At 47.4% G+C, this 17,225-nt stretch overlaps 1 protein-coding gene across 1 annotated transcript in view; it reads left to right on the top strand.

Annotated features, from left to right (window-relative positions):
• The window catches only part of SUDS3 (suppressor of defective silencing 3 homolog (S. cerevisiae)), a 32,146-nt gene that overhangs the window by 2,672 nt on the left and 12,249 nt on the right, over positions 1-17,225 (top strand). Inside the window, exons 2-6 of the mRNA XM_006865457.1 lie at positions 1,174-1,243; positions 4,145-4,200; positions 9,433-9,504; positions 12,682-12,701; positions 14,164-14,320. Of these exons, the coding sequence (XP_006865519.1) occupies positions 1,174-1,243; positions 4,145-4,200; positions 9,433-9,504; positions 12,682-12,701; positions 14,164-14,320 (375 nt within the window). The remainder of the gene's footprint in view (positions 1-1,173; positions 1,244-4,144; positions 4,201-9,432; positions 9,505-12,681; positions 12,702-14,163; positions 14,321-17,225) is intronic.

Here is a 17,225-nt window from a genome sequence, read left to right as displayed (position 1 = left end):
AGGGTGTAAATCTTTACGGGAGTAGAAAGCCTCATCTTTCTCCCGCGGAGCGGCTGGTAGTTTCGAACCGCTGACCTTAAGGTTCGCAGCCCGATTCGTTGTACCACTAGGACTCCTTAAATACCCTCCAGCTGTTGTTTAGTGCTGTTGAGTTGGTTCTGACTCATAGCGACCCAATGTAGGGTTTCCACAGAGCAGCCAGTGGATATGAACCATGGCCCTTGTGGTTAGCAGTCCTGCAGCTCCACACCACAACTCCCTTCCTTCCAGTAGGGTTGTTGAAATTACAATGTTGAAATGTTGTGCACTGGTTTCTGTGTGCCTGCTGGCCTCCTTCCTTGCTCCCTTTAGCTGTAAAGTTGAATGTATTTCAGTTAAAGGAATCCAATGCGCTGCTTTATGTGCTTTTTATCCTGTGGAGCCTCAGTCAAAAGGTTGGTGGTTCGAATCCACCCAGCGAAGCCTTGGAAGACAGACATGGTGGCCTAATTGCTAAAGATCACAGCCCCTGAAAACTACATGGAAGCCAGTTTTACTCTGAAGCCCACCGAACTGATGTGGCGGGAACTCATTGTTTTTTTGTTTAATTTAATTTTATTGTATGGAGTCTTAGTATGGTGCTGTAGGATAAGTGCTGGACTGCTAACTACAAGGTTAGTATCAGGTGCTCCTCGGAAACCCTACAAAGGGTCGCTGTAAGTCGGAATTGTCTCAGTGACTGTTAACAACAGCCTTGTATGTATAGCTGATGTCATATCTGTTAAGGATTCAAAGCAGGAAGGCACCAGAACACACTGCACATGGATTTTGTTTTTTTATTTCAAGAGTAGTGAGAAAGGCAGGCTGGACCACCCACAGCTTTCTAGCCATACGACCAGCTTTGTGGCTTCTGTGGCAGTTGCAGCCGACCCCAGCACTGCCGGTGCCTGATGTGGCCTGTTCTCTGGCTGCACTGTAGATAAAGGCACGCTCTTTGAATGCATCTGGTTGTGGGTACGTTGGAAATGACATTTCCTTTTCTGTAGAAACTTAATATTTCTCGCTGGTGGCTTCATGCAGGCCTGACTAAGTGGAAATTCTTTTTATAAAGCCTTTTGAAGTACTTGTACTGTGTCAGGTGAGCTGACTGGGAACATGGTTTTAAAGTCACCTTTCTTCCCTAACTTGGTACAGACACGGAGGATGCGAGTGAAACTGACCTTGCCAAACACGATGAAGAGGACTACGTGGAAATGAAGGAACAGTGAGTCGTGCTAGCTTTCATATTTTTTTCTGCAGTACAGAGTTGGCAGGAAAATCTTGCCGTGACCTTGTATGTATGGTTTCACTGTCCCTCCCTAGGTGGTACACACTGAATACACTACTGCTAACTGAAAACTTGGAGGTTTGAGTCCACCTTGAGGTGCCTCAGAAGAAAAGGGCTGGTGATCTAGATCAGAAAAATCTTCCAGTACAAGCCTTTCAGAGTGAATGAGGTGCTGGCTCTGGGGGCTCAGGACTGTGGTCTCAGGGACACCAGGCTCAGTTGCCATATCATAGTGCAGATGCACAGTTTAACATCCTGCCTTTGTGAGTAGCGATTAGGGTCTTCACAGTTTCTGAGCAGCCGTCTGTGGTGCAGCAATTGGCCTCTTCGCTGTTTGGAGCCAAGAAGAGTGATGAACATCAAAGTCTGAGATCAGGAGACTAGATTGGATCTGGCTACCACCGTTGATCTCTGATAGGGATCACAGTTGAACAGCTTTGAGGATGAGGATGTTGAGTAGCGCTGAGTCAGTTCCAACTCCTGGCAGCCCTGTAGACGGTTTCTGAGGAGTCGTTGGTGAGTATGAACCACCGACCTTGTGGTTAAGAGTTCAGTACTTACCCTACAGTACCACACCAGGATTCCCAGAACATCCTGGATAGAATGGGAGAAAAATGTGGAACAAAACTCAAGATCATAAAGAAAGACCAGGCTTACTGATCTGATGGAGTCTGGTGGGACTCCTGAGACTGTCGCCCTTCCGCATCTTGGTGACACAATTTCCAGACAGGTTTTGTAGCTCAGTACCTTTGAGTCTGTTTTGACTCATATAGCAGCCCTGTATAGGATCTTCCTGAGGATCTGCGGGCACATTTGAACGGCCACAGACCTACAGAGCTCGACCTTGTGATCCAGTGTTTATCCTACATTCCACACCAGGACTCCAGTGAAGTAATGTTGTTACGTGTTGTTTACCCATAGTGACTCTCTATAGGATTTCCAATGAGCAGCTGGTGGGTGTGAACCACAGACCTTGTGGTTTAAACTGATAAATAGTTCTAAAAGGGGCATAGTAACACTGAGGAGGTATGCATGCCTTACAATTGTCAGCTATTTTGGAGCAGAAGGACAGCATTTACCTAAGGACACAGTTCTGAAGGTTTAGTAAAGGAGGAAGACCGTCAACAGTGAACACAGGGAGGAGGAAGTAGGGGGAGAGATACCACATTGTAGGGACCACAGTCCATGAGATAGAGAAAAACAAAAACTCTTCCTGAGCACAGTTCAGTCACCTAGAGTCAGAGTCACCCTATGGTGACTGGTTTGGTTCTTGCTTTGTGCTGCAAGGACCGTATATGCCTTCTTCACATTTGTTGCATTTCATTGGTCCGGATTTAGATGTTCTGTCCTTCTCTTCTTGCTCTAAGAAGCTTTTGAGAGTAGCTTAGGGAGCCCCTTGATGGAAGTGACCAGGGCGGAGGTGGGGAGGAATACGCCAGGAGGACAGGCGAGAACCCGGGGCCACGTGTGAACCAGTGCTCTGGGAGAGTCTACTCTCTGTGCTGCGCAGCCTGTGGACTCTGAGGTGGGTTTGGCCTCTCGGAGCACCAAGCACGTGCCCCAGATGCTTCCAGAGCTCTGTGACCCCAGGATGTGGAAGTGGGGCTCCAGGCTCCTGATCTGTGCTAGTTTGTTCTACGTTCTCGCCCTTGCACACTCATCCTCTGAGGGAGCCACAGCTGACGTGTCCAGAGAGACAAGCTAGCGATTTTTGACTGCTGTGACGCCAATTCCTCCTTGCAGCCACCCCACACAGGACACAGCAGAACAGCTCCCAGGGGTTTGGGGACGAAATCTTTCTGGGAGCAGACAGCTTCGCCTTTCTCCCGAGGAGCAGCTGGGTGGTGGTTTTGAAGTGCTGACCTTTTAGCTGCTAAGCTTAATCCACTGCACCACCAAGCTTGCAGTTCAGTTTTTGCAGTCTGGTGCATTAACCCACAGTGCCACACCATTGGGTACACAGCTAAGATCTCTTTATAGGAAAAATATGCCCAAGGTATACCACTTGACTCCTTTAGAATTTGTAATTTAATTGTCGTGTTGATTCAAATGCTGTGTCTAATGTTCTATGTTTTTTTGTTTTTGTGTTATGATCTGAATCTTGAAGAAAATAACCACGTTTTCAGGATGTATATGTATGTTCTTTCCTAATCCTGTTGATCATTGTCCTTGGGGACGCAATATTTCTTGGTCTCCAGCTTTGCAGATTTTAACCGGATTCTCTTACGGTGGGATGACAGCAAAGAATCTACAACATTGAGTTATGATTCAAAAGCACAGAACCCTTGTCCATCTGTGATCCCTTTAGATAAATGCAGACTTGAGCTGCCCCGTAGGCTTTCATGGATGGTTTTTCTATGGTAACGTGTCTTTAGGAGAAGGGCCTCATGTTGGGTAAAGTAGAGGGTCAGTGAGAAGAGGATGACCCTGAAGGAGATGGATTGACACCGTGGCTGTAACAAGGGACTCAGAGCTATCTTTGTCAGGGGGTGGTGTGCCGAGGAGTTGGTTCCGACTCCTTGGGACCCTTTGTAGGGTTTCCGAGGCTGTAAAGCTTTACGGGAGCAGAAAGCCTCACGGTTCTCCCGCGGAACAGCTGGTGGTTGAGGTTAGTAGCCCGACCCGTAACCAGCACACTACTAGAGCTCCTTACCATTGTCAGGAGGGCACAGTGATCAGTCAGCAGCCTTGTGTAGCGCTTGCGCTTACACTTGTGCTCTCCTCCCCCAGAGGATGTTCCTGCCACTCCCAGACTAAGTCAGGTCACTCCTGTTTGTGCGTGTTTGGGCGTCCAGCATGAAGTATGTGTGTCTCAGTGTGGCTCTTCTTCTCCCGCAGGATGTACCAGGACAAGCTGGCTTCTCTCAAGAGGCAGCTGCAGCAATTGCAGGAAGGTTGGTACCTGATTTCATCTCAATTCTCAGCAAACTCGGCATGACAAACAAGCTGGTGAGAGCTTGTCTCTGTGGAAGTGATTTCATGTCAGGCCGGGCTGCTTTCAGCTCTGCTGCCATCTACAGACCATCTTCCACTGTCATTCTCAAAGTCTCTCTTTTAAATATAAGAACCAAATTTTGGGCATTCTCTAACATGAGTTGAAACCAATCGCTGTGTAAGCTAGACATTTTGAGAAGCAAGGTGGCTTTCGAGGAATAAAAGTGTGATTCTTTCTAAACCAATTGTGCTAACCTGTGGATTACCCAGAGTTATTGTTGTTTCATGTATTGAGTGTGTTGTGTCTGGTTGAGTGCTCTTGGTAACCAGTGGTGATTTAGCAATGGGATCAAGAGCTCCGGTCTCTGTGAGTCCAATGACAGGCTCGAATCCCTACTCCACAACTTTGTAACGTGAGCACAGACAGGCCTGTTGCTCTCTGTGCTGTAATCTGGTTTCTGATCTGCGACATGAAGAAGAGGTGAGTAGATGAGCTTCTGGGTGAGACGTGTCTGGTGCAGAGTGGGGATGCATCATGACAACTCGGGTGGCTTGCTGCTGTTATCCCGCTCTTTGGCGTCTTATTGTGGGGTAGTGTTGTCAGTGAAATCATTGTTCCATTCATCAAACACCTTGTGACATCCTGCAGATTCCAGCTCATAGCAACCCTCTAGGACAGAGTAGAATTGGCCCACGAAGTGTATGAGGCTGTCTAATGCTTATGGATGTGGACTGCCTCTGTGTCTTGTGGAGCTGCTGGTGGGCTTGAACTGCCAACCCTTTACTTCCCAGTTGAGTGCTTAGCTGCTTTGCTACCAGTGTCCCAGCTTTCCCATGAGGCCTTTTTACTGTGTTAGGTGACCCACTCCTTTTGGAGCAGCCCGTTTTACGTTGTTCTCTACTTAATGGCTACATGTATTCCTGTGCCTTATAGTCACACATCATAATGCTGTCTTGTTCTTTCAGAGATGATAAAAGTATTGTTGGAAAAAGAAATACAGGTTTATGAGGCCTGTGCAGCATGGGGGGATGAGCGGTTTGTATTTTCAAAGCTCTGGAGGTGACCCACCCACGCTCAAGTCCCAGCTGTATTGATTTCCTTCCTTATTGGTGGCCCTAGGCATTCCTTGTTTCCTTGATGTCTGTCTCCCCCAGGACTCTGTGTGTGTGTTCTTGTGCCGTTGAGTTGGCTCCGACTCATAGCCACCTTGTATAGGATTTCCTAGGCTTTAAAAAAAAATCTTTGTGGGAGTAGAAAGCCTCATCTCTCTCCTTTGGCGTGGTTGTTGGACTCAAATCACCAACCTTGTGGTTCATGGGCTAGTGTTATCTGTATCTCTGATTAAACTTGGTGTGGCTCTCTAGCATAAAGGCTCCACCACAAGGTGGATTTGAACTGCAAGGTCAGCGGTTCAAACTCACCCAGCCACTCCTCAGAAACCCTTACAGGGTCACTATGAGTCCAAACCGGAATCGAACTGACTGTTAACAACTCTTAAACGAACTAGATGGTGCTTAACAACAGCAGTAATGGATTTTACCTAACAGTGAAAACACGGAGTTCAAACATGATTACCTTTACAGCTTAGAGAGCTAGAACTCCCAACACTTACTTTGAGGCAAGGGCCACAGTATAACAGTATAATTGGGGTTTGGAATGTGAAAGCTGTAAAAAAAAAAAAAAAGAAGGATCCATAATTGGAAAAACATGGCTTGGTGTAGAAACAACACCAGAGGCACACTTAACTCTTTGCAAATATTTTTTTTGACAGTATAAACTGCAACAATATGCACAATTCTTAGAGGATGGACTAGACAGAATCATATTAACTACATATGTAGAAACAGAGTGGGGAGCAGCTTAATATCATCAACAAGGCCGAGGGCCAACTGTGGAACAGGCCATCGCTGCTCATGCCTGGTTAAGTTGAAGGTGAAGTCCACAAAAGTCAAAATACGTCCCTGAGTATATTCCATTTGCGTTTGGAGACCATCTCAAGAATAGATTTGACACACTAGTGAGCAAAGACCAGATGAGTTTGTGTGCTGACATCTGGGGCATCATATATGAAGAAAGCAAAAGGTCATTTACAAAGACAGGAAAGATAGAGCAAAATGGAGATCAGAAGAGACAGACTTGTTCTAGAATGTAGAGAAGTTAAAGTGAATGGAAGAAATGAAGTCCAAGACTGAACAGAAGCTCTCAAAGGACAACTCAAGAAGATAGATGTTGTAATAAAATACTCAAAGACCTAAAATTAGTAAACCAAAAGGGTAGGACACACGGCTATTTCTCCAGCTGATGTCCGATGAATCGTGACTAAAAGCAGAGACTATCAGAAGGATGTTTGCCTGGTTTTGTTAACTATATAAAAGCATATGACTGTGGATCTTAACAAATTATGGATAACATTGCACAGAATGGGAATTCCAGAACACTTCATTGTCTTCATGAAGAACCCGGACGTAGACCAAAAGGTGGTTGTTTGAACAGAGCAAGGCGATAATGCATGCTTTAGAATCAGGAAAGAAGTGCGTCAGAGTTGTGTCCTTTCATACTTATTCAGTCTGTATGCTGAGCAGACAGTCCAAGAAGCCCAACTGTTTGAAGCGGAATGTGGCCTCAGGATTGGAGAAAGGCTCATTAATAACCTGTGGTATGCAGATGGTACAAGCTTACTTGCTGAAACAGAAAACTTGAAGCAATAAGTGATGATAAGCTCAGACTGTAGTGTTCAATATGGATTATACCACAATATAAAACAAAAATCCTCACAACTGGACCAATAACAGCATTATGCATAGAGAAGAGATAGAAGGTATCAGTCTTTTTTACTTACATCGACAGTCAATGCTGTGCAAGTGGCTGTCAAGAAAATAAGTGAGGTATTGCATTGGGCATACCTGCTGTAAAAGTACTCGTTGAGGTGTTAAAGTAAAGATGTCACTTTGAGGACTAAGATGCACCTGACCCAAGGCATTGATTCTTTCAGCCTCCTCATGTACATGCAAAAACTAGACAGTGAATAAAACGAAAACTGAAAGAGAATTGATGCCTTTGAATTAAGGTGTCATTGAACAATACTAAACATACCATGGACTGCCATAAGAACAAGCCAATGTGCTTTACAGGAGACACAGCAAGAAAGAGCATAGAGGCAAGTATGGTGAGACTTTGTCCTTTGAGTATGCTTTCAAGAGGGACCAGTCCCTGGAGAAGGACATCATGCTTGTAGCAAAAGAGAAAGACCCTCGGGACAAACTGGCAGAATGGCTGCAGTGATGGGTTCAAACATGATTATGAAGTCACGCAGCACAGGGTGCATTCATGACTCGGTTCCTTCGGTGGTAGCCACACTGCAGGTGCTCAGTAGCTTCGTGTGACTGGTGTGACCACACTGGGCAGTGTCACTACTGACAATGTGTCTGTCATCACAGACCTTGTGGTTCAAATGACTGTGTAGTCCAGCACATCAACCTCCAGCTCCACACTAGGACTCCTTGTGCCTTTATAGCCCCCCCCATCCATTTTTTTTTTTTTTTTAGCCAATGTCTATATTGAATGGAATCCTGGTGAGGCGCTGTGGGTTAATGTGCTGGACTGCAAAGTCAGTTTGAACTGCAAGGTCGATGGTTCATGGTCACCAGCCACTCCTCAGAAACGCTATACAAGGTCGCTATGGGTCAAAACGGACTCACTGGCACTTAGTAACAACTATCAACCCAATACACTGAGCAGGCAGGTGTGTTGCCTGGAATGGAATTTTTTGTTCCAGTTGGAGTTGTGAGCAACTGCAACCATTAGCAAAATTCCAGTTCTTCAAATTGTAGCAATTTAGACTTGCTCACAGTATCAAACATCTTTATCTACAGCTAGTTGTGTCCTGATCAAACTACGTCAAATGGATATGCGCTGCAAATTTGGAAGTTCATGGACACCTCCCCGCACTTCAGACTAGCTGCCTGCTTCACTCTCAGCCCTGGCCTCCAAGGGCTACATCTTTGTCCATGGGCTCAGGAGTTCACACAACTCCCTGAACTTCAGACCAGCTAGCCCTTCCTCTTCTCTTTCTCAAGATCAATGAGTGCTAATGGAACATAACTAAAATCAGCCTGTGTGTTCATTGCTACATTTCCATGCTTTACTTGTAGACAGATGAAGGTGGTCACTAGTGAGCATAGTGGACTGCTCACAGGTTCTCAGTAAATTCAGTCCTAGAAGGATTTTCTCCAATAGGCTGACTTCTTGTTGCCTTGATGCCTCCAAAGCAAATGGCTTGCTTAAATAGATGTTTGTTTTTATGAAATCCTGTATTCAGAGGTTGTTGTTGTTAAGTGCTGTTGAGTCAGTTCCAACCCAAAGCAACCCTGTAAAGTGTTTCCGAGGAGCAGCTGATGATCTTGAACCACCGACCTTGCAGTTCAAATGGCTTTGCACTCTGGTGCAGTAACCCACAGTGCCACACCAGGACTCTGCATTCAGATGTAGTGTCCCTTATTTCATACGTCTAGCTGTTATTTCCCTAAAAGGTGACCTAAGAGAATGGTTTTCAGTCAGAGATTAAAGAGTGTATCAGGATCATAGTTCAGGGAATCATCTAGTCCTTACTGATCCAATAAGCCTGGACTTTATAAGCATTTGAGTTCTGTTGTGCATTTTTCTTCTTTTCTGTCAGAGTGTGTGTATCGTGGCCTTGATGTGAATGAGCAGAAATGGTAGGAATAGCGCCTTCTCGCTCTTCTGGTCTGAGGGCAGACGAGGCTGTGGCTTGTGTGGTCTGTTAGCTCCATAGACTAGTTTCTTTTCAAAATTTGGTTTCCTTTCTCTCTCGTTCCTAAAGAGTAGAGATTATAGTTGTGTCTTAGATGGCTGTTCAGTCACTTGTTAACTCTGAGAATCATTCGGGGTTGCCTGCACTCTGTCATTTCTCTGTCCTTTGCTGTAAAGTCCTAATCCAAGTGATTGAGGTAGACGGGAACTGAGCCCCAGGTGGCTTCTGCTGTGTGTCTCTGGTTGAGAGCTAGAGTCTGCTTCACCTTGCTCAGGCCTGGCTGTGCTTGGTGTGGCTCTTCCTGTGACGTCACTGAAGCTGTCACTGTTGGTGCTGGAGAATCATTCTAGGAAACAAAAGACAGAACAGTTGATCTTCAAAGTAACTTTCTCTTTTTCTTTTGTAAATGTTCAAAATCAGGTACATTGCAGGAGTATCAGAAGAGAATGAAAAAACTAGACCAGCAATACAAAGAGAGGATCCGAAATGCAGGTAAGGCAGCCTTGTAAATGGAAATGAATCCCCTTCCAGTTTTCCTCCTTTTGTTGGCCATTCATGTTATGTGTCCATACGAGATCACTCCCTAATACAGACCCGAGATATCCTGCTGGGGGAGAATATCAGAAAGGGGGACCCCAAAGCTGTGGTGAAGTAGAACTAGTTCCATGTTTGTTTTTTCCCATTGATCAAAGAACAGTTCAGTGGGTGAGGGAATAGGGTGTCTCATAACAAGTGGTCAGGTTATGCACACTGACTTCCCAAGAGGAGTCTTGTAAGCAAAGACGCGCTGATCATGTGTGTCTGCGAGGTAGTCACATGATCCTGGCCTTTAAGACACAGGTGGTTTTGCTGACAAAAGAAAAGGCCCGTGTCAGCCTAGTATGAGTTTGGTAAGGCATCATGCCAGCAGTTTTAGCATGCTGTGACCCTGTAGAGGGTGTATCCACGGCTCCCAGCACATATGAGGAATCTTGCATATGTGTTCAGAGTGAAGTAGCGTTAACTAGCATCTGGCATACCCACAGAATGGTGGTTTCTGTGGTGTTGGTGAGAACGTTGGCATTTAGATGTGATCTGAGTGCCGCTCCACAGTGCTGTGACCCAGTGACCTTTCTGCTGATGGACTTCCTACGTCTCGCCCCCACTGAGTAGATGTCCAGTGTACACTCAACAGATAGGAGCGGGTGGTCGAGAGGCATGGGAAAGAGCAGCTCTTGCCCTGGTCCTTAGCCTTCCATCCACCTACCTCCCTGCCTATCTCCTCAGGGACCCCCTTGGGAAACCCTTAGCATCCTCTTCCTGGAGTTGCCCTTTAGTGGCGAGAGGAAGATATTAACAAACATCAACATACAGGAAGGCCTTGCCTTCATCCTCTAGGTCTCTTTGCACTTGAAGTAGGATAAGGAGCCCTAGTAGCGCTGTGGGTTAGTCCCCAGCTGCTCTGCAGGAGAAAGATGGACTAATTGCTCCCAGGAAGATTTACAGCCTCAGAAGCCTTGTGTAGAATTGCTTTGAGTCAGAATCGACTTGGGGGCCATGGGTTTGGTTTGGTTTGCTTTAGCTTGGTTTGGTGGAAGCAGGATGATAGAACTTCTTTCTATTACTCTAGGTAAGAATAATACGACCTTAGGATTCATTTACGATCTTAAATAATGAATGAAAATCCTTTGGACCGTTTTCCTCAAGCTAGTTGAGTAGGTACTGAATTGTTTTTTCTTCATTCAGCTCTCAGATTCTCAATTCGGTTTGCTCACATTCTTTCAGAAATGCTTTTTTCCCCCAGGAAAGAGCATAGACCAGGTCCTGAGTCCGTCACGTCATGTGCTTTTTACAAAGCACATCCGGATGGAAAGCCGTCTACCTGCTTTGGTTTTGTGTGGTGTGTGGCTGCCGTAACCAAAACAAGCACTGGCAACTCCAAGTGTCATTGTCGTTTTGACCTGTTGGTGCAGGGTTTGAGTCCGGGTTGGAGGCAGTCGTAGGTGGGAGCATGTTGGTCTGGGTGTGAGAGAGATCCATCCCAGCCCAGGCCCTTTGGGGTTAGAAAAGAATGAGTAGCTTGTCCCCTTCCTCCGTTTATCTCCACATTCAATGGTTGTCGATTAATTGAATTTCTGGGCATTTAATCTGGAGGTACCCAGGACTCTTGAAATTCCCCAGAAAATTTGGTGTGGACTTAGAATGTGTGTATGTGTGTCTTTCTGGGGAATGGGCACATGGTCTTGATCCGATTTTCCACGGGGACAGTAGGTAAAACTAGAGTGGTACGTCCCTGGATGGTTGCCCTAGGATAAGCCCTGGGCTGCTAACTGGAAGGTCTGATGATTCACATCCTCCAGCCGCTCCTCAGAAACCCTGTATAGGGTGACTTTGGGTCAGAACTGCCTCCACAGCACTTCACCACCACCACCCCTGGAGGGGGATGTGTTGTGGGGCGCATGTACTACTGTCATCCATAGGGACCAGCGACCTATTACGTCCCAAGTACTGGGTTTGTAGATGGATCTTGATACATAATGACCCGATTGGTTAGAGTGAAACTGCCCCCTACGGTTTCCAAGGTTGGAATATTTATGGGAGCAAACAACTACAGCTTTCTTCCTTGGAGCAGCTGGACAGTTTGAACTATTGACCATTCAGTTTGTAGCTGAGCACTTAATCACTGCACCACCAAGGCTCCTCAGGTTTATGGAGGGCTTGTAATCTAGTCAGGGTGTGTGCTGCTCATAAGCAGTTAAATACTAACTGCTTGGCACACAGTGTGTGCTTGTTAAGCAAACTGCTGGTTGGAGACTCGAAGGTGTGTGAGAGAGAGGGGTGGTAGGCAAGGCTTCTGGTGGAGACTGCATGTGATCTGTTGGGAGAGATGAGTAAGGGGCTGGCCCAGGGAGCCGCTGACCCAGTGGCTTGGCAGGCTGAGAGTTGAGCCTCAGGAGGCGCTCAGACCTGTGCTGTAGGTCCTCGGAGTATGTCCCTTCTCCCCACAGGGACCTTTACACGAAGCCCTCAACACCGACTCATCTTCCGCAGTAATGGCTTGCTTCTTTCTGACTCACCTACCCTTGTTGGGTAGGCTTGTTGGAGACTATGGGCCCAGTGAAAAAAGGGGTAGTTTTGATTTTCATCCTGCCAGGGTATTTTGATTAGAGTCCTGGTGTGGCACTGTGGGCTAAGCACTGGACCTAACCGCAAGGGGCAGTGGTTCAAACCCACGAGCTTCTCGGAAACCTTGTGCAGGGTCACAGTGAGTTAGAACTGACTTGACGACGTGTAGTTTGAAAGAACCCTGGGAGAGGTGTGGTCAAGTGCTTTGCTGCTAGACTCCAAGTCTGCAGTTCAAACCCACCAGCGGCTCCCAGGGAGAAAGATGTTGCCCTCTGCTGATGTAAACCGTATGGCTTTGGAAGCCCTCTGGGCTGTGAGTTGTCCCCCAGAAGGATATTTGGTTCCTGCTGCTTGCTGTTGCTCTTGGTCAGGCTAGATTCTAATTAGACAAGCGTACTTCTGGCTGCCTTCCCCTTCCTGTATATTGCCCCTTTCCTGATGAGAATGGTAACTTGTGTAGCCATGCTTTCAGCAATAGTTACGGCTGCTAAGTGAACCCTCGTGAGGCAGTCCAGAAAGGTGACCCTGCCTAGCGAGTCTAACGGCACCTTTTCTCTCTTTCAGAACTCTTCCTCCAGCTGGAAGTAAGTACACGGATCATCTGGGCTTTCAGGCAATTTCTGAGAACGCATGCTTGCTCTCCCAAACCAGTGCTGTCTTCAGCTCCAAACGCTAGAGACTTTGGAAGGCCCTCCCCATCCACTTTTCTGTTGGATGAAGGGCGTTTGATTCCTGTTCAGAAGTTCATCTCTTCGTTGGTCGGCTGGCAGCCTTTTCTTATCACAGGGGCTAAGGGAGACTGAAGGAGCTCTGGTAGTGTAGTGGTTACGAATCGGGCTGTTAATCTCACGGTCAGCAGTTCAAAACTACCAGCCATTCTGTGGGAGAAAAATGAGGCTTTTTGCTCCCGTAAAGATTTACAGCCTCGGAAACCCTGTACAGGGTCGCTATGAGTCGGAACCGACTCCACGGCACATCACAACAACAAGGGCTTCCTGTTTGGCTTTTAAGCCACATGGAAGGTGTTTGGGAATATGTCTGAATCAGAAGGGACTGATCATTTGCCGTGGAGTGAGTGGTGCTGTAGGAGAAGTACTGGGCTCTGAACCACTTGGTCAGCAGTTCTAGCCTGCTGACTGCTCCACGGGAGAAATAAGAGGCTTTTGCTCCTGAAAGGATTTGTAGCTCAGAAATCCTATACAAGATTGCTAAGAGTCGGAGGTGACTCAGTGATTTAAGAACATTTGCTACGGGGGCCCGATGGCACAGTGGGGTAAGCATAGGCTTGTAGCTGGAAGCCAGCAGTTGCTCCGAGTGAGAAAGATGAGGCCATCTGCTTCCATCAAGATTTTCAGCCTCAGAAGCCTTCCTTTTCGGGTCTCTGTGAGTTGCAGTTGGCTCTGTGGCAGTGAGTAATCATGCGCTGTATTGGCCCTTGGAGCAGCCCAGTGTCAGAATTGGTTCAGCAGGTCTGTTGTATAGCCGGGGAGATTTGTTTTGTTCAGTTTTCTTTTCATTTTTCCTTGTAGTCAGCAGGCATCTGAGCGCCAGTGCTGCGTCAGGCTTGCTGCTAGGGAAACAGAGACAAGTGCTTAAAGCTGGTGGATGGGTGCGCCACGCCCGGGTGGTTTGTGTGCTCGCGGTAGGGCACTGGTTGAGAAGATGGTTTTACAGAGCCGCAGTATTGGAAACCATTTTAGTGCTGAGCTTGTTGCGAAGCAGGTCATCACACACAGCCCCCAAAGGAGCACGTTATCCACGCCCACAGCTCACCCTGACCCTGCTTGTTTTTTACTTCCAACAGTGTCAACAGTGGCTGCTTTTACAGTTTTTATTTTCATATGATGTCACTCTTTGAGTGTTGTGGGATTCAGTTATCTGTGCCATTGTCACTGAGTTGATACCGACTCCTAACAGCTGTCTAAGGCAGTTAGAACTGCCCCATACGTAGGGCTTTCTAGTCTGTCCTCTGTTGGGAAGCACAGCATCAGGCCAGGTTCTCAGGCCCTTCCTTGTACCTCTAGACTATGCTTCTCTTTTGCTTAGACTGAACAAGTGGAGAGGAATTACATTAAAGAAAAAAAGGCAGCGGTGAAGGAATTTGAAGACAAGAAGGTTGAGCTGAAAGAGAACCTCATTGCTGAGCTAGAGGAGAAGAAAAAGATGATTGAAAATGAAAAGCTCACGATGGAGCTGACTGGAGGTACGAAGCCCAGGGAGCTGCTGGGGTGCGGGTGGGGGCCCTGATGGCTCCACTGGGACCACCTTGTCTTGGCAGAACCTGATTCCCAGCTCCACCTTGTCTTGGCTGTGTGACCTGATTTAAGCCGCAAACCTCTCTGATCCCCCCCACCCCCAAAAATGAGGCTAATAATTCCCTTACCTCGTTAGAGGTCATCACTAGAAAGCTGAGTGCCTAGTGCTATTTTTCTTCTTTCTGCCTAAATGACTGACAGCACAGGACAGTGAGAACAAGGACTGTATCAGTCCCTCTGTTGTCCAGGCATTATGATAGCATTACAGAAGGCGTGGCTACAGTGGAACTGTTTTCCTGTGAAGGTCTTATAGTTGCGTAAGATTCAGAGCCTAGTCCCTTATAGGAGTTCGGCAGCTGTGTAGGGGCGGGGCACTCAGTGCGTGTAGACAACGGCAGGAGCAGCAGTATTGCCATGTGTCCCCAGAAAGATGAGTTCTCTGGAATTGGCTGCTTTGGCACTTGACAAAATTTCCACTATTCAGATACTGCAGCGGAAGTCAGAGCTGAGTGTATCACTAGGATCTCTGGTGGTACTTCAGAAAGTGCCTGGAAAAATTCCATTGTCTTTGGATTCCATTTTTCTACCCACTTGTGAATCCCCCTCGTTTAAGAGCCTTGCCCTTCTCTATGTGCACCCCACATTTAACTTCTGTAGTCACATTCAGAGGACCTGGGACTCAGACCTGTCCAATATCAGCTAGGTTCCACAGGAATATCAGTACTTGTGCATCAGTCCTTGGGCAGACTCTGAAATTAAAAGCAATAGTTACAAGGATGCTTGCTTCTGGCACCACTCCTCCGGGTGCAGCAGTGAGAAGGTAGTCGAGTCAGAGGTGTGGGATGGGCTATTTTGAGAAAAAAATATCTGTTCACTTCCTTCTTACAAGACTTGAGCAAAGGAATGAGTTCCCCAGAGGCCTCTGGAGGCAGCTCAGACAGGGTATCTGTGTGAATGGATGTGGAAATCATTACTGCAGACCCACCCTGGTGCCTTGTTGTTGTTGAAATGGTTTTTATGAGCGAAGGCACCGTGTGGTGTCCTGCCCACCTGCCGTCAGCTACTCTGCATGTCTCTTTCTCTGGTAGTGGTTGTGGCCGGCACTCCCTGAGAGCCACGAGATCTGTGGCCAGCATTGGTGATGGCCACTTACTGCAAGAGTCACGTGTTCATGGGCCTTCATTTGGCAAGTGGGAAATACTATTTTCCATCTGCAGGGAAGGGTTTCATCCTTCACCCGGGGTTTGGCAGCCCACTTCCTGACAAGTGAGAGGCAGTCTGACAGCCAGGGAATCTTAACTCTGGGACCAGAAGTGTCCTCGGTGACTCCCAAGTTCAGCCTGACCAGGCAGAAAAGACAGGTGGGTGCAGGGAAGGCATTTGTAACACAGTGAGATAGAAGGCAAGTGCTTACAGCGAGACAGGCACGAATGGGACCAGTGTCCTTCCTACAGCTGTTTGGTTCCCTTGGTGTAGAAGGCACTGCCAAGGTAAGGCAAGAGTGTGGGAAGAAGGCACTGGAGCTGGAAGGATAATGAGCGTTTCCACAGATGGTGCGGCTGTGCGGTTGGATTCAAGGCCTGATTGCATTCCTCTCCTTGAGTGACTCATGTCACCTCTGCACTGATGCCCAGAATCACTGTTGCTCACCTCTGCTGAGGATCCCGGGTGATGCTGTGGTTAAGCCCTTGAAATCCAGCTGGAAAGCCAGCGGTGTGACCCCCCTAGCCACTCCTTGGGGGAAAGCTGTGGCAGTCTGTATGGGCAGTTGGGCTCCACCCTCCAGATGACTGAGTTGGCATTGACATGATGACCCTGGGTTTTGCTGTGCCTGGAAGAGAGATGTTGTGAAACCACCACCTTTTCTGGTTTAGCATAAAGATCTCTTTAAAAGCAAAATGGAATAAGCGACAAAAGAAACCTGGTTCAGGGAATTGTTACATCCAGTTGCCTGCTTGTGTCTGAATGTAAAGCGTTTATAAACCTCTCCTCTGTAGAGCTCAGGAGACCTGGGCTGTGCCCGGGAGAAGGTGCCATGGAGGTAAGAAGCTAGCAGGAGTGGTAGGTCAGTGTTTTCTCTGACCCTTAGGGCGTTGTCATAAAAGGCAGCTTGTGTTTCAGGAAATGTGGGCTGGAGCTCAGGAGTCTGCATTCTCACCCAGCTCCCTGTGGTGGCTGTGCTGTTGCCCACAGACCACACTTGTAGTGAGGTTCTAGAACAGTTCTGGGGTCCTGGTGTGGTGCTGTAGAATGAGCACGGGACCACTAACTGCAAGGTCGTTAGTTCAAACCCCTGTACAGGGTCACTCTGAGTTGGAACCAACTTAATAGCAAGGGGGACATCTCCAGATGTGGGTCCAAGGTTATGAGCTTTGACATGTGGAGACCTTCATTCTCCTTAGTCTTGCCTTCTACTTGTTGGTGGGCCGCTGGCTTTTCTCCTGGTCTTCTAATAGCCCGTGAGCTGCCGCTTCCCTTAGGATGTTCTTGCTTCACCAGGTACATTGTGGAACCCTCGGGCACCAGTGGAAGCTACTGAGGACCTCCGTAAAGCCTGTGGGTTTCCTTTAAAAGACATTGGGTTCCTAGCTGGAGCCATGAGGAAGTAGGATACCAAAGCAGAAGCCCTGTTTCCTGAGCTCTTACCTTGATTGATCCAGGATTTGTCTCAGGACAGTTGTACACCCTTTGCAGACCCAGATTGGGGATGGATCCTGGTCTTGTCACGAACTTCATTCAGTGATGTGCCTTTCTCACTTGGCAAGGGTGGGGTGGGAGCTACTCTGTAGGATTGACATGACATGAAATGAGTGCTTCATAGAGTGGTTGGCTCACAGAGTAAGCACTTGGGGC

The sequence above is a fragment of the Chrysochloris asiatica genome, unplaced genomic scaffold, assembly GCF_000296735.1.
Source record: "Chrysochloris asiatica unplaced genomic scaffold, ChrAsi1.0 scaffold00078, whole genome shotgun sequence".
NCBI classification, from domain to species: Eukaryota; Metazoa; Chordata; class Mammalia; order Afrosoricida; family Chrysochloridae; genus Chrysochloris; species Chrysochloris asiatica.
Note: the sequence above shows the minus strand (reverse complement) of the source record. Positions and strands in the feature narration are given on the sequence as shown.